General features: G+C 43.4%; 1 protein-coding gene across 1 annotated transcript; it reads right to left on the bottom strand.

Moving 5' to 3' along the window:
• Positions 1-794: 794 nt before the first annotated feature.
• Positions 795-20,607, bottom strand: pde9ac (phosphodiesterase 9ac; the record flags this gene model as incomplete). Its single annotated transcript, XM_079731590.1, has 21 exons — positions 20,510-20,607; positions 19,311-19,430; positions 17,912-18,164; positions 16,989-17,144; positions 14,011-14,081; positions 13,610-13,687; positions 13,076-13,119; positions 12,830-12,884; positions 12,249-12,319; positions 11,982-12,069; positions 5,628-5,709; positions 5,461-5,535; positions 5,173-5,259; positions 4,860-4,964; positions 4,650-4,732; positions 3,956-4,112; positions 3,475-3,588; positions 2,714-2,818; positions 1,964-2,092; positions 1,753-1,848; positions 795-848 (listed from the first exon to the last, which is right to left on the bottom strand). Exons 4-21 carry the CDS (start codon positions 17,055-17,057, stop codon positions 795-797), a joined length of 1,563 nt encoding a protein of 520 aa, XP_079587716.1. The 5' UTR covers positions 17,058-17,144; positions 17,912-18,164; positions 19,311-19,430; positions 20,510-20,607.
• Positions 20,608-20,868: the final 261 nt, after the last annotated feature.

Genomic DNA, 20,868 nt, shown 5'->3' on the forward strand with positions numbered 1-20,868 from the left:
TCGGGTGAAACATTTGAAAAATAAAGAACTCACTCAATTCACAAGACGGAATTGAGTGTACCACACACTGTACTGCAATAATCAAAGCATGCTTGACTTTCAAAATGTAAATGTGAATTTATTCCACCACAGTACGAATTGAAAATGGGACGCAGACCGATCGTGGTGTTTGAGGCCTGAGCATATCTCAGTTTTACGTCTTCCACCCCTGAACTTTTACTGGAGCAATATCAAAACAAATTAACAAAGTGCCAAGAACTGGAATTTTACCTCATGAAAAACATTACATGCTCAATTGCAGTCAAATAACATGAGCAGAACGAAAAACAACAACAAATCTTGTGAAATAACCCAAGAATTTGTTTAGATAAAAATCCAGTAGAAATGTGCAGCTTTAACACCACTTTGTATTCGCCGAAGCAACGCCACAGTGCTGAGAACTATAAACGTATGTCTTTGGATCAATTTGCGTGCATTAAAGGTTCTCTCCTTTGATATACTGTACCATTATACATAATATATAACTGGTACACCGTTACGTTAAGTGCAGAGACAAAGTGATGAAAGTGCTGTTCATTCCTAGCGGTCTGGGAAGTTTGGAGCTAGGAGCTGACTAGAGGGGAGAGAGAGCTTCTCTGGAGACTCTACGGAGAGGGAGAGAGAGAGAGGGAGAGAGAGATGGAGAGGAGTGAACCGGGACTAGCTCTAATGCACAGGAGCGGAGGAGGAGATGATTTTTTCCATTTTTTTTGTTTTACTTACACAGTTACCACTGCACTCACTCAGAGCAGAGCTTACTTCTTCTTGCCGCCTAATGACATATTTTCAGTTTTTTTCTTCTGTGCCTCATTGAACAAAAGACAAACCTTTATGTTAGCAAGGGGTTGTAGGAGTGTGTACCGATGTGTTTCTTTTTGCGTGTATGTGCGTGCGTGTGTGTCTGTCTGTGTGTGTGTTGCCGATGTGTGTTTGTGTGTGTGTATGTGTGTGTTTTAATGCCACCCCCCCTATCTAACAAAAGCAGCATGGTTGATTATTTGTACAGCATGCCCGTGCCCGGCTGTTGGTTAAAACACGAGCGCTGAACTCCACGGACGGACGGCCAGACAGACCCTGAGACCAAGGCTCCATGTCCATGACAAGCTCTGACAGAGCCCAGCGTCCGCGAGACGAGCGTCAGGGGAGTTCCGATATCCACGGCAACCTAGGATTTCCGCATCGCCCGGTTTTCAAATTTCCCGGCGGCCTTTAGCTGACCCTCTGCGCTGAACAATCACGTTGAATATCGATATTGGGATTGCGAAAACAAAACAGCGAATGCATGATTTTACAGATGAATAAATATACCACATATTGCCAGACATCTCAAAAGATAAAGAAAAAATAGGAAGTAACGCAAATAGTAATAGGATTAATAATTGCGTTTGAAAAACCAGACTTAATTAGCTTGAGCTTGCATCAGGCGCGCTCACCCTGGCCATGGGCTGCCATGGGCACTGGTGCAGCTCAGCCTAGCGCTGTAGCCGGTGCCCACGCTTATCAGGGACATGGGCCGGACTGTCAAACAGACAAGACACAGACAGACAGACAGACAGACAGACAGACAGACAGACAGACAGAGAGACAGGAAGACAGAGAGACAAACAGGCAGACACTCAGACAAACCATACAGACATAGAGAGACCGACAGACAAACAGACAGACAGACAGACAGACGGGCAGACAGACAGGCGGACACAGAATTGGTCCTACTTCAGTCATGGCATCGTCGATCTGCTTCAGCTCCTCGTAGTGGTCGCGGGAGTCCCTCAGCGGCTGCACCATGATCTCCTCGATCTGGGGGAAGAGCTGACGGCACAGAGGGGCGCCCACGTTACCACTGTGTTACAACGTGTCACAAACACACACACACACACACACACAGACACACACGTACACATCGGACGGGGGGGCCTCCCCCTACCTTCATGACGGTCTCAAACATGGGGATGAGGACGAACTTGATGAAGCCGATCTGAGCGGTGGGCTTGGTGACTTTGTCCCGGTCCATGAAGGGGGCGACGGGAAGGCCTTCACACTTCTCCCTGTCGCTCTGGTTCCCCCCCACCACAGGGGAAGAAGCACGAAGAGGTCAGGCCCGGGTCAATCTCTTTAGTGGCACTATTAAACCTGAGTGGCCCCAGCTCCTGGCTGGACGCACAGACCGGCCGGCGTTGCTGTCAATATGACCCGTCGATGTTACTTTGAGATTGAATAGAGTTTGTTGTGTTTAGGTGTTTACCTTTATTGCTTGAGTGATTGACATCTTAACTCATTATGGCCGGCCCACTGACATGTAATGTTTGGAATGCGTTGGAGAGAATTCTACACTGAGACGTGGAAATTGCTAGGCGTAGGTAATCCAGTGTTTGGCTTCGCTGCTTTGTAATTGTCTTCTGCAGGGAATAGAATGGAGCGTATACTCTTTGATTCCCTGTTGTTTTTATCTGCATTCCATTGGCAAAGTGCCTCTGGGTACCGCAACCGCTGAATAGGGTCATTGTTATTGGTGTGATTTACGGATGACAGCTACCAACGAATAAACTGTACACACCTATACAATCTTCATTGTAACACAACCAGTCCGGTCAGTCCTTTAACCAAAAGGGCTTGTGACTGTTTGCAATGAGCGGTCTAATGCAACATCTGGGGCTGATTCCCGTAACCCGCTCACCTGCATGAAGTACTCCTCCAGCAGGCAGTCCACCCAGGGCTCCGCCACCTCCGTGGGCCTCACCTCGTTGGAGATGTCGCAGCACTTGATCAACACCATCTTCAACTGGACAGGGACAAACGTACATGCATGACGCTGTGATGTAATGATGTAGAGAGAGAGAGAGTGGGTGTGTGTTTGTGGAAAGAGGGGAAGATAAGTGGAGAGGGAGACTTTTCTAATTTGCATTGGAGGTTCAACAATGCCTTTTTCATAAAGGCTCCTTAAACAGAAGGAAAGAGAGAGAGGGAGACAGAGAGAGAGAGAGAGAGAGAGAGAGAGAGAGAGAGAGAGAGAGAGAGAGAGAGAGAGAGAGAGAGAGAGAGAGAGCGAGAGAGAGAGAGAAAGTGCAAAAGATCCCAGCACAATGATACACATGCTACTGTAATCCATTCATCAGTCATCACACATACATCCTACACCAATATCCCTTCCCCAGTTGTCGCCCTGCAACCAATAATGCTAATACTATTTCTCTGGCTTACAACTCATTACTCACATAATGGCCTGCCTGTTGCCTGGTCACCCTGGCTGCAGCACACAATACACAACTAATCTTTGTCAGGGGTTCGGTGCTGGCAATGTGATCTTGTCGTCAGGGGAATGTGTGTGTGTGTGGGTATGTGTGTGTGTGTGTGTGTGTGTGTGTGTGTGTGTGTGTGTGTGTGTGTGTGTGTGTGTGTGTGTTTGTGTGTGTGTGTGTGTTTGTGTACGATACATACGCATGTGACGTGCTCCTCATTGGCGTAGTCGAAGCTGTCCACTTTTTGCTTGAAGGACTCCAAGATCTCGCCATGTCGCGCCATGTCCGTGGCCAGGATCAGGGTGATGATGGCCTAGGAGGCGGAGCCACAGGACAACCGTCAGTACGTCGTCGCGTTAGCGTCAGAGACACACGATGTGAGAATAAGAATAATATTCTGTTATGAACTCATCTGAGCACAAACTAGACAATTGCAATTTGAATGATATCAAAAATGTATTTCTACTGAAATCGGTAGGTGTAGGGCAATGCAGTCTTAGACAACATATCCATAACCATTAATCTGGACCATTCACGAGTGTGCAACATCAACTCCATTTCCGCAAAAAAGACATAACCCGATTTCCGCATTGGAAATACAGCAAATCCTGGACCAATGATGTCAACGTTCCATCCTTTCCAAGTATTCTCTGCGGGAATTTTTTTTTTGGCTATACCACCTGTCTGATCTGTTTGAACGCCTCAAGGTCCACGTTGGCGAAGATGTTGCACTCGGGCAGAGAGAGGATCTGAAAGGCCACGGCGCAGTGGTGGTTCTCCAGGGGAGAGATGTCGTTGTAGCGCACCGCCAGCTCCGTGCGGGCATTGATCTGGTAGCTGACACACACACACACACACACACACACACACACACACACACACACACACCCACACACACACACACACACACACACACACACACACACACAGAGCACACCTGTCACCCTGATCCATCACTGGAGCATTGCAGAACACATCAAACATGACAGAGGGATGAAGTCAAACGAAAACCCCTGTTCTTTGTTATTGAAGATTTACACAGGCGTTTTCTAAATGGGTTTGAATATCTCTCCTACCAAAAGGTTCAGTTCATTCGGGAGCTTGAAGACAGGGGGCGCTGAGCCGACAGGTTGAACACAAACAATGATGAATGGCCTGTCTCTCTAAACCCTGTCTCTCAACACCTGGACCGGAGGTGTTGATTTCAGGTCTGCGATGCAGCTATCACGCGCACTCTTCTCTAATGCAGTGTGAAAAGACTGGCTAAAGCTTGAGACAAAGGGGCGGGGGGGAAGCTCACAGAGAGCATGACTGAGCTTCGGTGTATTGACAAAGTGCTGGCCGTAGTGAACAGAGAGGATGCGGCGTAGTTACGTGTTGTTGTAGCCGGGGTGGTCCAGGTCGTGGCACACTGCGGCCGTCATGAGGATGCCCATGTCCGTCAGAGTCAACTTCTCCTGCAGAACACAAGGAGACAAGAGAGGGCGGGTATAAACATATGCAGAGATAGAGAGCAAACCACCGAAAACATAGAATCCCAGACATAAAACACAAAATCACTGACACAGTATAGGCCGCTCTCACCTGAAGGTTGCAGAGATGGATCATCCCGTACATCATCTGGCTGACGCAGAAGCAATGGCGGAAGTTGTGGAAGGGGTTGCTACGGTAGTTCTCTTGAATGCCCAGCTATTAAAAAAGAGTACCCTCTTCAACCTGCTCATCTGTTCTTTTTTTTAATAAATGTAATGGACATTTGTAAATCATATAGCCACCATTGATCCGTTAACAAAAATATGGCATCTGGACCAACAAGATAGAATTTTTATTGGATGGGCACAAAGGCAATACTGCATCCATCCATCAGGGTGGTCCTCCACTACTGTGTCTACTGTACCAGCCAGCGTTTGAGAGTGATGGGGTTCATGTTGAATTCCTTCACCAGCCCCAGGTCGTGGTACATATACTCCAAACAGCTCAGCATCTACACACAAACATTCAAACACACACACACACACACACACACACACACACACACACACACACACACGTGATGGATGAAGAAAGAGATGATGCAAAGTAAATTATTTCAACCAACCCAAAGTGGCATTTGATGCTGTTCATCTTGCTTGGTATGAATGGGTTAATGTTTAAATGCTTTTGCTTGAATATATAATGAGGTGACCTCATTATGTTCCCAGTGCCAGACGTCGAAGGTTGGCTTCTTCAGTGCCTCGATTGTCTCCTGAGACAAGGTGTACTGTAGAGGCCAAGGCAATACATGTGATGTTCATTTCATAGCAAAATAAATGCAAACACTTGGCTTTGAACAGTAGAGCAAAGTGGACGTACCTTTGGATAGCTGGGCACATCACGTCTTGGAGTCAGCTTCTTTCCATCATCTGAGAAGTTGTATTTGCAAGGGCAGTTCACTCTGATTCGTGAGGGGGGAAAGGGCATATTGATTAGCAAGCTGAGTCTTCTGTAGTGTCATAATAATTTAAACATGAATATTAATGTATATTTGTAGAATGTGATAGTTGATCCTACTAGCGAATTTGATCGTCTCTTTCGCCAATCGAGTCATGTTTTCGTATCACAATGTAAATACGTATAGACAATACATTTTAATCTATCTAAATACACTACTGGAAGCTACAGAAAAATAAAAAGTCCCGAAGAAAATGTGGTGTGCAGCATTCTGATAAAGTTTTTATTACTTGGTATATAGAAAATAGAATGCTGTAAAGTAGTGCTGTAATTTTTAAGGTGGGTTATAGGTTATCATATGTTGCTTCTTAGTTGTTTTGGATGGTTGATAGGGTGTTCTACACAGGTTGCTGAGGTGTTCCGGACAATTTCTAGAGAGTTATAGACGGTTGCTAGAGTGTTCTCGTCGGTTGCTATGGTTTTCTATGTAGTTGCTATGGTGTTCGGGGAGGTTGTTAGGGTGTTCTCAATGGTTGCTAGGATATCCTGGGTGGATGCTAGGGCATGGCTAAAATGTCTGGATATTGTGGGAGGAGTGAGAGTTCCTAGATACTGTACTCCATGTTGTGGGAGTTAAAGAGTTTAAAGGTTTAAATAATGATTGAAATATAATAAAAGTTGGGTTAAGATGGGTTAGTAAGATAGTAAATAAAGCTTGAATTATTGTTCTATCATAAAGTATGAAGGAGGAGTTGGGAAGGGCAGTTTGGGAAAATGAATACAAATAAAAAATAGTGAGTATAATAGATAATGGGACCTTATTAATCATGTTGCTTGTTGTCCTTGTTAAGCATGAATGCTTTACGTTATCTATTTTGATTTAAGAAAACCAAATATAGTCCACTAAAAAAGACTACAAATGTTGGGTTCTATTTCCTTATGAAAATGAACTCTTGATTGGCCTCGAATCCACCTGACAGACTCTAAATGGATTATAGGGACGGGCCCTTCCAGTGAGTCGGGTCTAACAGGGGAGGTGGAGCTCAACAGACCACACAAAACGACACGCCAAAGACACACACCAACATAGCTATTATTTTACATCTATAATAAGCAATAGGGTAATAGGGTAAGCAATCAAACTATGAAACAGACCAAACCAATTATATTCAGCGAAGAGCAAAGAACAGGTGTGTTGAAAAATCCTAGTCATGTTAAGCTAGTGATTAAATGGTTTAATTTGGATTTTCATCATATCAAGTTAAAAAACTATCGCCAAGTTTGACCAAATTATTTCTATTGTGTGGGACTGAACTGAGGAGAACTCCCTCAATTCTGATACGAAGCGATCCCATGACATGCCACCAGGTGTGGGCTGATTAGCCGTTACCGAACCCAGTGGACTGTAGCAAACGTTGCTCATCTATCCGTCACACATCTAGGTGGACACGTCCACCTGTGATGTCATAAGGGACAGATTTCCAAAACGGCTTGTAACGGCTAATCAACCCACACCTGGTGACACCTTTAAAGCCAGATTGGCAGGATTAGAGGAGAAGCACTCTTTGCAGAAGTTAGAAATCTATGGAACCCATAAAGGGACATGGGGTAAAAAAATGATTTAAACGTTTCTCGTGAGCACGAGAAAGCATCTGGTGCGCACGAGAAAGTATCTTGTGCGCACGACAAAGTATCGTACGCATATCACTGGCAGTGTCACTGGCACACACACACACACACACACACACACACACACACACACACACTGATATGGGTTCGATACTTTCTCGTGCTCACGAGATACTTTCTCGAGCGCACAACATATTTTCTCGTGCGCACCAGATACTTTCTCGTGCTCATGAGATACTTTCTCGTGCTCATGAGATACTTTCTCGTGCGCACCAGATACCTTCTCGTGCGCACCAGATACTTTCTCGTGCTCAAGAGAAACGTTAAAGGAGACATATTATGGTGTTTTCCCAACAAGTAAACATAGTATTTGAGGTCCAGAAAACATGTTTTTGAAGGTGTTTGCTGGAAATAGCTTTTAGGAAAAAAAATATTGCCTACCGGTATTCCCCTCTGTTTCAGTCCCTTCAGAATGCGCTGTTTCTGGTGCCAGTAGCTTTAATGCAAATGAGCTGATGCACATTGACCAATGAGCTGTCAGGCTGAACCACAGCATGGAGGAGAAGGGATTGTTGCCGTTTGCGGACTCCTGGAGCTCTATATCTTTTTCATATAATATAATAATATTATATATGGGTATTTATATAATGTTATATCTAATATCACGGCCAAAAGCTATGTGCGCCTCGGATGATATTGAATCATAAAGACTGCGTCTGACGTCTCAGGTACTTCCACAACAAGTAAAGACTCGTAGTGGGGGATATCTCGGCCATGGTTGAGAGGAATTGGGGGAAAGGAACTTTGGCCTTGACTCTCTGAAGTCCATGAACCGCGACATGGAGGAGAAAGGGATTGTACTCCGGGAGCTGAGCTGCCGGACTTGCCGCCGAGCTCCCCGCGCCGGAGCTGCCCGACTGCCGCCGTTACCTACCCCTGCCGGACCTGCCAGCTTTGGCGGAAGTTCAGCTCCCGGAGTACACCCGCCGGAGCAGCCGGAAAGCTTCGGCGGCAGACCGGCGGGGGTAGCTTCGGCGGCAGTCCGGAAGCTCAGCTCCGGGAGTACAATCCCTTTCTCCTCCATGTCTCCTCCTCCGGACTGCCGCCAAAGCTTCGGCGGCAGTATGGCATGAGAAAGGGATTGTACTCCTGGAGCTGAGCTGCAGGGCTGCCGCCGAGTCCCCCCCGCCGGAGCTGCTGGTCCGCTGGTCCACAAAATCTTAGCTATGCTCTGATTGGAGGGGAGTGGGGAAGTGGGCGGTAACTCAACTGTGCCCCCTTCCTACGTAGGAGGGGGTGCCGAAACTTACTCGCTCGTTTGGTAACTGTAGGCGGGGTACTTTCAGAAATGCCTATCTCACTCAAAAAATCATGTACAGACTTTTTTCAAATGCGTGTGTATTTCGTATGCGTGTGGGAGCACCAGAGACCCAAAACAACACCCAAAATCCCAGGAAAAGGGATGTTTTCATAATATGTCACCTTTAACAATTTCTTTTTACCCCATTTCCCTTTACGGGTTCCGTAGAAATCAAACTAAAAACAACGATTTATTATTTTTTATTATTAACATTGTCGACTCAACTGCCAAAATAGATAAAACTCCTTGACAAAAGTGATAAGTCTTCCATTAGGGTTCAACATATAAGGACAGATTGTTGATAATTATGACTGATGTATAAAAAACAAGATGTCTCTATGGATGTTGGACATTCACCAGCTGAATATACAAAAATAGGAAGAGTAATTCAAAAACAGCAATATCCAATTGAAACCTGTTCAATTGGAACACAAATAAACTCCCCAACCCCCCCCCCACCCCAAAAAAAAGAAGGATTCTCTCATCAAACAAAATACCCAATCTAATTTCATAAAGACAAGACAACATTACTGAAATCCTTGTTTCTTACTAGAGATTTACTTTTCTTCCTGTGATCACTTCAGACACTTAATCCTTGCTTTTGAAAAAAAAGATGAGAGCAAGACTCTCCAAGCATACTTTAAATTCTTGGACTGTATACAACTGGACCGTTAAGAGAACTGATACGTAGATGTATGCATACGCAGCCAGATAGAGGCTATGCAGAAGCTAAAAGGCTGCTTGAAAAGCACTTTGGACATGAAAGCAAGATGACCAAAGCCTACACAGAAAAGGCCCTAAATTTGCCAAGCACTATGGCTGAAGATGGAAAATCCTTGTAGGTCTATGCACCGATGCAAAGCTATTATTCCAGTCAAAATGTAACCTTTGCTGATAAGACTGTTGTAACATATGCTTTCCTGGACCCATGAATCATTTTGTAAAGAGAGTCCCATGAGACAGCTGAAGGCCCAAGGGAAGAAGAAGAGTATGTACTGCGGACCATGGGCCAGGAGTATTCATTGGAGGAAGGGTTCATGACAACGACTGAAAAAAGGCAAAACAAATGACACTCCATCTCCTCAAGAAATTCAAGAAGGTTGAGAAATGTATGGCTGAGTATGAGACTTTATGAATGACATGATAAAAAAAAAGGTCATACTGAGGAAGTTCCAACAGAAAAACGTCAATAGAAAGAAGGACAAATTTTGGGTTTTACAAGTAACAGAAACCGAAGATCAGAGTTGAATTCGTCCGCATAGCATCATATGACAGTACATCCCTCAACAGTGAACTTCTACAGGGTCTGGATTTGTCCGACGCACTCCTTGGGGTTCTTCTGAGATTGTGTCAAGAAGAGATTGCCATGACGGCAGATATTTAAGGAATGTTCCACCAGCTTTGTCGATTAAAGTATGGATGGGTTGAAGACATTCCAAAGCACTTATCCAAACCTTGGCTGGAATGGTTGACAAATTGTAACAAGCTATCGAAATTTCCAGTCGCTCACTGCATTAATAACTTGGTGAACTGCAAACAGCACAGCACCAGTGAGCTTGAATATGGTACTGCCAGCTACATAAGATTGAGAAATAGAAAAGATAAAGTACACACACACTTATCATAGGGAAGGCAGAAGTCACTCCATTGAAACAGGTTACGGTTCCCCGGTGCAAGGTCAATGCAGCAAGATTAGCAGCACCCATTGACAGGATGTTGACGGCCAAACTCCAGATGCAGCTTGAAGAAACACTGTTCTGTGTACTAGTCAGTGATGGCTAAAATACAATAACAACAAAACAATTCCATAGGTTTGTTGCGAATAGAGTATCTCTGAGGAAATTGGAAAGATGGATCTTGTTTTGGAAGATTGAGTTCTCAGAGTAGGCGGGCATTTAAGGAAAGCCACAATGTCAGTTGCAGCTTTATCAGGATCATCCCCCGACACTCACATCTCATGGTCCCTTGATCTAAAAAACCCTCACATCTCGCAACTCATCTTCTGTTTCATCCATGAGCAAGTTGGCCACTTAGATCAAAACCGCATGCGTTCCCAACTGAGTCAGCTTTATTGGATCCTTTGTGCTGACTCCCTAGCAAGGAAGACTATAAAAAATGTCCTCTACTGTAGACGTCTGCAAGGCAGAGTAGGAGAGCAAATGATATGGATAATATCTCCCCTGATCTACCCCCATTCAAAAATGTGGGAATTGATTATTTGTGACCCATTAAAGGTCAGGAGGGGTCATGCTCAAAATATGGGGAGTCAAAATATGGGGAGTCATCCTTACCTGCCTGATGAGTAGAGCTGTTCAGCTTGACTTTGCTTATCCCCTGAATACAGTCAATACACTCAGCAGATGATTCTGTAGACAGAGCCCAGTGAAAAGCATCAGGATGGAATGAGGAACCAACTTTGTTGGAACGCAGAGCGAGCTTGGAGAAGCACTCAGACAACGAAATCATGAGCAGATTCAAAAGGTCTTGTTGAATGAAGGAATACAAAGGGCATTCAACCCTCCCTTCAGCGCCCATCATGGTTGGGTCTGCGAGGGAATCATTCAATTGTGGACAAACCGTGGACTAACAGCAAATGGTGGATGAAGAGCATCTACAGGTAGGTCAAGCTGATAATGAATGACAGACCAGGAACAAGTGTTTCAGGCGATCCTAATGACTTGGAAGCCCTAACACCAAAGCAGCTGCTTCAGATCAAAGGACAGCCAATCATGCCACCAGGATTTTTTCTTTTGTAAAGAGGACCTCTACCATAAAAGAAGATTGAATCAACTAAAATACATCACAGACCTCTTTTGGAAAAGATGAATACCAGAATGATTGCCACTCCAGCAGGAGAGAAGTAAATGGAACAACCTGAAAAGGAACTTTTCTCCTGGCGACGTTGATAAAATTGGATGACACCAACCCATGCTATTCCTGGCTATTGAGACGGATCATAAAGATATTAGCTGAAACCAGAGAAGATGTCCCAAGGGTCCTCGTTAAGCCAAAGATCAGTAAACCATGCTCACTAAGCACGGTTTACTGAAAGCTGGTCAAAGCCCCTTTTGATTTCAAGTTCTATTTATTAACTAGGCTTCTAATTGTGTTTATTATGTTTGCTCGTTAATTGTTCCATAGAAAATGAGGTGTCACTAGTCAGCTTTACTTTATTTATTTAAGATTAAAAAGAAAAAAATCTATTAATTTGGAAAATCCGGAGACTTAATGGATTTATTGGGATGGTCATCACAGCCCCATTAGTCCACTTGATTGATTGTCCTGACCTGCCCCCAACTCGTGAGGTCATCTCATCTCGTAGCTTCTTCAGGTCGTTTTTACACTTCTCGATCTCCACCACCTTCAAGCCCTCCACTGGAAGAACAAAGCAAACTCACATCCATACGTTATGAAATATGTAGTTAATAGGGGTATTTCAAATTAACAAAGGGCCAAGGTGAGACAAAATGACGTTACTTGTAGCAACATAACAACACTAACGTGAGACACATTGCTTTCCCCATTGGGTCAAAGAAGAAGAAAGCTCAACGTACGTTCCACTCTCTTCTCCAGCATAGCTAGTCTGTTTGTCACCTCCGTCTTCAGCTCGTTGATACGGAAAGCTCTGGAAAGAGGATAACGCATCAATGTTTAAACGCTTCAATGTCTGGAAAGGGGATAACACATCATTGTTTTAAACGATTCAACGCTTGTAAAGGAGATAACACATCAACGTTTTTAACGATTCAATGTCTGTAAAGGGAATAACACATCAACTTTTTAAACGATTCAATGTCTGTAAAGGGGATAACACATCAACTTCTTAAACGATTCAATGTCTGTGAAGGGGATAACACATTAACGTTTTAAACGATTCAATGTCTATAAATGGGATAACACATCAATGTTTTAAACAATTCAACGTCAGCTGGACGGATTGACGAGAACACGAGTGAGGAGAGAAATAAAATATTATGAACCTTGTTGAGTCTGTGATGTGTTTTTCGTTTCACTGCGTTTGTGGTATGTGTGTATTTATTATTACTAAACGTGTTTGAAAAGCACTAGTGTTTGAATGGGATGGGGGTTGGGGCATACCTAAACCGTGACGTAACATAAACAACATGGCAGTTACCTGCTAAACTGCTCAGCCACCTGAGACAACACGTTCTGAAACATGTCTTCTTTCTCTGCAGAGGTCAAACATGCACACGCACACACACACACACACACACACACGCACGCACACACACACACACACACACACACACAATAAATTTGAAAAGTGAATGCCGTATTTATTCATGGCCGTTAATGTGTGAGTGGACCAGGCTTTTATGGGTTACTGGGGCATTGAATGAGGGCCTTGTAGGTGATTTACCTCCAAGCTGACCAGTGGAGAGAGGGACCACTTTGTACAAGGTGCTGGGAAGAAATAAAATATGTAGATATAATTCATCATTGATCCTGCGGTTGTTTTGCATTATTTACATTTGCTTTTAGGGCATTTAGCAGACGTTTCTATCCAAAGCGAATTACAATATATACATTTGTTAGAAGAAGGTGAAACAATATATCACTGTCGGTGCAGTAAGGATGTTCATAGAACCAAGTGCAAAGTACTAACATCCCTATATACAACAAAGATAGCTAGGATATGACGCTACACAACTAAGTACTATAACTAAGTACGACATACAATAAGTGCGTACATTAAGTGCGAGGACGTTCAACATACAGTAAGTAGGAGGAGTGGGAGGTGATGGCTATGCAAAACGTCACAACCTCATCACCTTTCTTTCGGACAAGCGAGGACAAAAATGATCAAATCCAAATAAACCAAAAAACATAATTGGGGTATTTTCTAAACAATATAATAGAGCAACCTTGTGATAGTGATATGGTGATGAATTACTTTGGAGAGTTGGGCGGCATGGTGGGGTCTATGGAGACCATGGCCCCCTCTGGATCCACCATCATGATGGCGCTGTTCCTGGAGGAGCGGGAAGACAACGAACACAACCAAATGTGGAACAGGAAGAGAGGGCGGAAAATGAACAACATACAAAACATCATGCAAATAATAATATTAGCAATTTCGGAGAATTCAATATATATAATAATAGTAGTGGTAGTACTTTAGTAGTAGTAGCTTTTTCAAAAATAATATGACCACGGCAGATGGTAAAGTGGCATTAACTAATTAGGCAGAAAATAAATACATAAAAATGTAATTCATGTTTTTTCAGAAATGTAAGCAAGATGGATCAAAGCTAGAGAAGAAAGAAATGGAGGGGGGGGGGAAATGACGCTGACCTGGGGATGTTGGAGGAGGAACACAACAGCTCTTTGATGTCACATGGACTGCAGTGACGACTGAAGACCACCTGAGAGAAGCATGCAACGTCCTTATTACACACTTACAACAACATGTAACAGGCCTACGCACTACCATGCATTCACCTCAAACCAATGATAATCCCACACAGCCCACACTGCACAGCTAATTCCCACAAAACTGATTTATGTCAACCAACACTATTCACACTGGTGCCTGTATTCATAAGAAGGCGCTGATTACACCGCCACCATTTAGCTGAACACTAATCTGGGATCCAGCAGTCCTAATATTTTACAGCTGAAATTCTGGGGAATCCAGGAATTGAAGGGGCAGAGTTACATCATCTTTCCTGTTTATCTACAGGGATATTCTATGTAATAGAAACGTTGTTTCAACAGTGGTCGAAAGCCGTTGTTGTTTCAAATCTTTTACAGGCACATTTTTACAGTTTATTAGTGCCAGACGAGTTGCTGTTAACTGCTAATAGCCAATTACGCGCATCCAGATACAGATTGGTCGAAACCAATATGAGAGAAGAAGAAACGGGCCGTTGAACCTGATTTGAGCTTGTCTGCCGTTTCATGAATGTGAGTCTAGTTGAACACAGACCAACCTGTGTCTACATACACACCTGTGTGCACCAACAGCTGCTGTAGCTTATCAGATTTCATAGATCCGAATGTAGAGAAACGAGTCACATGGGGATGTGTGTGTGTGTGTGTGTCTCTGTGTATATGTGAATGTGTGTGTGTGTGTTTGTGTGTGTGTGTGTTTGTGTGTGTGTGTGAGTGTGTGTGTTTGTGTGTGTGGTGTGTGTGTGTGTGTGTGTGTGTGTGTATATGTGAATATGTGTGTGTGTGTGTGTGTGAGTGGGGGGGGGGGGGGATGGTCATGGTCTGCAGCGATCCACAGCCGAGTGAGTTCAATTTCAAGACTTCAGAGCCGTGAGGGAACGTGAGGGAAGAAGACAGCTGGGGCAGTCGGGAGTAAGGAGGTAGTGTTAACATGTTCACGCTGAAACTAACTCACCCACAAACAACTAGTGTGGACATCAGTACTCGATGGTTAAGTACTCATTTAAGTATGAATAATCTAACTAGAGATGTTGTACCTGAATAATAAGTGTTTTCTGTCGATTTCTTGCCTTCCAGCTATTTGATTATGCTTGTTTGTGAAATGATTTGACACGATTCAATGCAGATTAACATAATAACAATAGGGCTGTGCACAATGGGGCGATAAAATGACAAAAGGCATTCTTTCTTTAGTAAGGAATTCTTACTAAATAAATATGTTTAAATAATAAACAAAATATTATTGAAAAAAAGTATTACATTCATTTCCACAAGGGGCAACATTTCAGTTCATATTGTAATGAATTGAATCTATTATGCCACGTGGATGCAGCTTAAAGCATCACATTCATATCAGCTCTCTGACTTTATCACTTTATGACTGCAGGAGCTGTGATCCCGACCTCACTATGAGCCCAGTGACCCCTGATCTCAGATGGTGGAGCCGTGCTGGCTGAATCCCATCACTCCGTGACCCCAGTGCCCTGATCTTACACGTTGGAGCCGTGCTGTGATCCCCACCACACTGGGGCCCCCACTTCACACTGACCCCAGTGCCCGGGTCTTACATGCTGGAGCCGTGCTGGGTGAACCCCACAACACTGTGATCCCCAGCACACACTGACCTCAGGTCCCTGATCTGACACGGTGGAGCTGTGCTGTGATCCCCACCGCACTGGGACCCCCACCACACTGGGGCCCCCACCACACTGACCCCAGGGCCCTGATCTTACAGGGTGAAGCGGTGCTGGGTGTGCCAGGTGTGGGGGACAAACGCTCCGCCTGAGCCCCTTAGCATTGGCTGCTCTTGAAGCGACATGTGTCAGCGACAGCGCCGTACTTCAGAAACACTCGTGCGCTCCACCGGACGTGTGCTATTTCAGTAGGCCTCGGTATATTTGGAATGGCAACACAGCCGCCCCCTGCTCTGGCCCCGCCCCTCTAGCCACCGTTCACCCTCTCACATCCTTGATTATAATTGGGCGAGACGGAACCTCACAGCTCACCGATGCTGCTTGTGTCAGTGGAATAAAGTTACGATCGGTTTTGTTTTGGTTCTTCTAATCTGCACTTTGTTCTTCTAATATTTGTAAACACTTTAATCCCGCAGTCGGTGGTGGTAGGGATCATTTTTGTTTTTGGGCCTTCTTTGAATGCTGAATAATTAATAGTCAGGGATTCGTTAGCTGGTTGTGGGATAGACATGATAACCAGTGTTTTGTTGGGATGGACATAATAACCAGTGTGCTGCTGGGATGGACATCCTAACCAGTGTTAAGCCTGTAGGCAACAGGTGTTGTATTCTGTCATCATCACCTGTAGAGCCCTCTGTGCCCGTCTATTTATAACCCTACACACTAAGGGTCTTCTTTGGGAGTATTCACATATGCTCTCAAGGGACAGAGGCTGAGAAGTGAGGCTTTGCCATTTGCAATAACTTTTAATTTGGATGCATTATTTTCCATGTTGAATTCCAGCACTTGTTTTTTTTAATATTCAATCATAATTAAATAATGTACCCTAGTTACCCTTAGTAATCATTCATTCATTTAGTAATTCATTAGTATAGTGCCAACAATTTACTACGGTACTGCCTAGATTATCTATAGAATGGAATATTGAATGGAAAGGAAAGAATATGATGATCATCATTATGCTCATTTAAAGTAGTTATTTGATTCTGTATTGAAACGTAACGTAAAATGACATACCTGTAATAAGATACAAATATAAATGGACTATATAACTGTACTTTTCTTTCTATAACAAGAGGCGTACCAAATCAATAAAAGTGAGTTGTTGCAACTTTTCGTTTTACCATTGTAAGCCTAACAAAACACCACAAAGTATCTCTGCTTGCCGAAATGAATAAAACTGACCTTCTGGATCTTTCCGTCCACATTGAGGTAGATGGTTTTGGGGGCGTAGGAGGAGGGGCTGGAGCCCATGGTGACCTCCTATTGGTCAGCTGGACGGATGACGGACGGCCCTCACAAGCTGGGTGAGCAGTTCCTCAGGACACACTGAGCGAGCCCCTAGAGAGACAGGGAATATTTTATATTGTTAATAACAAAATACAAATAATTCATGAATTCATGAATGATACATGCAACACAAATACATGATACAATAATCATTTTCATTTCTCTTCCTTGTTCTTGAATTGTAGCCAAACAATTCAAATATTGTATGTCATATCATGTCACTGGATTAAATGTCATTTCCATTTTTTTTTTTTAAATAAAGGTTTCAAGAGGCTAGCGAAAAAGCATCGGTCACCACATTGACATGACAGCAGACGGAAACCAAGACCCCCACAAAATAAAAGCCTTAGTTGTTTTTTTTGCGTGAAAATCCATTTGGTCACCGTTAGTTGGCAGCATTTTCACTCAAAACCTCAAAACCATAAGTAAAGGTTAAGGTTGTTTTATTAGCATATCTAGATTGACGGTTGGATGAGTAAAGATGTATGTATTACTCTGGGAGATGCAAATGCATATCATTAAAACAACGGTCCCAAAATACTGCATGGATCTAAAGAGTTGTCAAAAACACCTGTTCCCACTTACACAATTTGCTTGTCAGTTCTCAGTGAATATTGCTAGTTAGTTACAACAACAGCGATGACATTATAAACAACAATGCCAATAACCATTCATTCTAATATACATTATTGAATAATTGAATTCATAATACATCTGCTAAATAGCTCTAATACATATTCATCAATAATAATAATAATAATAATACAAATGCATTATAACAACAACAGCAACAGAAAGCCAGCTTCTGATGTACTCACGGCGTAAGGGATGCTGCTGCTGCCTCGGTCCGGGCTGTGAATCGGTACCCAGGTGCGGAGGATGGGACTGAGGCTCACAGACATGTAAGACACAAGCACTCACGCACAGAAGGGGAGAGCCGGAGAGCGAGGGGAAAGTGGGTGTGAGCGGCGGGAGAGGCTGGGGAAGGGTATGTGTGAGTAAGATGGGTGAATCAGAGGGGTATGGAGAACGATATAATTGGTGCTCTCAAAGGTTGCCAGGGGATGGTTACTATGGAACAAGAAAGAAAAAAAAAAGAGATGACCTTACTGTTTTAAGTAGGACATCGCTTTCACCTGCAATGGTCCCAGACCTTTTATCTTATTTGGAAAGATTTGTTGCACGGCGGGGGATCAAATAGAGCACGGCGTCGATGACCTGAGTTGCCCGTGAGCATTAATTATTTCATAAATAAAACCGGGAGATTGCTGTGTTGCTGAATATTCTAGAATCATCATAATCAAAATAATAGATTAATCAAACACACATTCATTCATTGACAATTAAATCACATGGTATATCTAATTCAATAACCAGCATTATCTATCTGTTCTGTTCAAATAATTTGTCTCACTCTGTGAGAAATTGGACCATGGTCTTATGTGTTCATGTGTATACGTGTGTTTGTGTGTGTGTGTGTGTGTGTGTGTGTGTGTGCGCGCGAGCGTGCGTGTGTGTATGCGTGTGTGGGTGTGTGGGTTTGTGTATGTGTGTGTGGGTGTCTGTATGTGTTGGAGTTGGTGTGTATTTGTGTGGCTTTGGGAGCGTGTTTATTTGCGTGTGAATGTGAATGTATGTATGTATGTATGTATGTATGTATGTATGTATGTATGTATGTATGTATGTATGTATGTATGTATGTGTGTGTATGTATGTGTGTGTGTGTGTGTGGGTGTGTGGGTGCGTGGATGTGTGTGTGTGTGTGTGTGTGTGTGTGTATGTATGTATGTATGTATGTATGTATGTATGTATGTGTGTGTGTGAGTGTGTGTGTGTGTGTGTTGCCATCCCCAGTCCCCCTCTTGTGTTTAGTTGAGAATAGGTACAGCAGATGGTTTGGTCAGACAAGATCAGTAGGGCACTTAGTGAAAGATCTGCTGTCAGTTTGGTTTCAATCCCTAGTTATTATTTTTCCAATATTGAACTCCAAATACACGGCAAATACATAGAAACAATTTGTTATTGTTTGTATTTTGTATTTTGTTTGTATTGTTTGTCCCCAGAACGTTAACATGACTCTTTCCAATGTCTTCTAGGTTTCGGTGGCTTTTGAAATACCATTCATTGGACATTGTTTGTGCTTTGAGTGTATTAAACAGCAGTAACTATTCATTCAAACCATTGACTTTGTTCCACAATATGAGAAGGCCTGCTCACTCATCCATGGAGACTGCAATGTAAGAAGTTGGAGACTGTAATAACAGTGGGACCTGGTCTCCAGAGGGTTCCCCTCTGGCAGGCTGGAGGGAACATTGATGCGGCTGAGAAGGCTTCCTCCTGCAGAGGAAGGAGGTCATTAATTAGAGAGAGATCATACCGCTCATCTTTATTCACACACACACACACACACACACTCGACACTCGGATGCTGACATTGAAACACACGTGCACGCACACACTCATACACGCACCCACACAAACACTGTGTGTTTGTTGAATTGTGTGTGTTTGTGCGTTCACACACATACACAGGTGTTATCCTACTCCCATAAGTCTAATTAACTCCGGGTGTTGCTGATTGCCTGCATAGAAAGGTGAAAATGTAAGGCATGCTGTCGTACTGAAAATGTCAAGCATTTTTCCAAAATAGATTAAAAAAACATCCAAATCGCTGTCCTTTGAAAATGTGCGGGGTTGTGCTTTACTGAAAATCCATGTGTTTTGTTGTGTCTGTGTGCCTTTGCCACCATGTACAGACCCTTGTTGCGCATGTGTATTCATGAGCCTGTGAACCAAGGACTGTATGATCTTTGTAACCGAAGACAATAAAACAGTGATCAAAACAGGCTGGCGGGATGGCTGACGTCGCTGGAGATGCCCATGTAATTATCTCACCTTTACAAGCAGCAGTGTGCGGGTTTCAGGATAAAAGCAATAAATCAAATCATGGACATTTCAATAATAAAAGACTTCCAGCTGGGAGGTCTGAAAGGGATACAATTAGACTCATAATGGTGTCCTGTGCTGATCTGTTCAGGATGAGTGTGAGTGAGTGAGTACGTTTACATGCACCGCTGAGAGGGACACAGAGTGAGAGGGACAGAGAGAGAGAGAGAGTGAGAAGCCTATACTGTGAATATACTCCCTTTATCATAAGCAACAGAAACGAGCAATTTTCAGAATTTCTTCTGCAATCCATGTATGTACAATAAAAGAACGCAATAGTCAAAGCATCCTCGAGCCTTGGGCCTAAAATATATCGCAATTCTCGAGAAACCATAAGAATCTCTCGATTTCACATTCTGGGGGGAAAGCTGGACGCTCTCCCGGGGCTATGCGGCCTTCACCTCCTTTAGCGTATGAGCATATAAATAACACATTTCAACATCTTATGACTAATAAGTTGGGCCATTTACCAGTTTGTTTAACGTCCAAACACAATAATGTGGTTCCATAATTAAATAGCAACCTGTTGCTTATCCACCATCTAGTAGTTCGTCTCCGGGTCCTCTTGTCACCGGAAGAATCATCGTCAATTAGGAATAGTTGAGCAAAAACTGCGAGTTATTCATATGAAAAGAGTCAAGGCAAGCCCGTATAGCTCCCATAAAGGTAAACAATCAATGCAACGATGAACAGTGTGCACGGGCCTGTTAACGCAAAAAGCAAGAGTGACATCTACTGGACTAATTAGAAATTAAAAATCGGATTGCATCTCTAGACTGACTGACTAATGTTTTGAGTATTAATGATAATTACTATTATTTAAATTAGA

This window comes from Pollachius pollachius, assembly GCF_949987615.1.
Source record: "Pollachius pollachius genome assembly, chromosome: 3".
In the NCBI taxonomy this organism is placed as follows: Eukaryota; Metazoa; Chordata; class Actinopteri; order Gadiformes; family Gadidae; genus Pollachius; species Pollachius pollachius.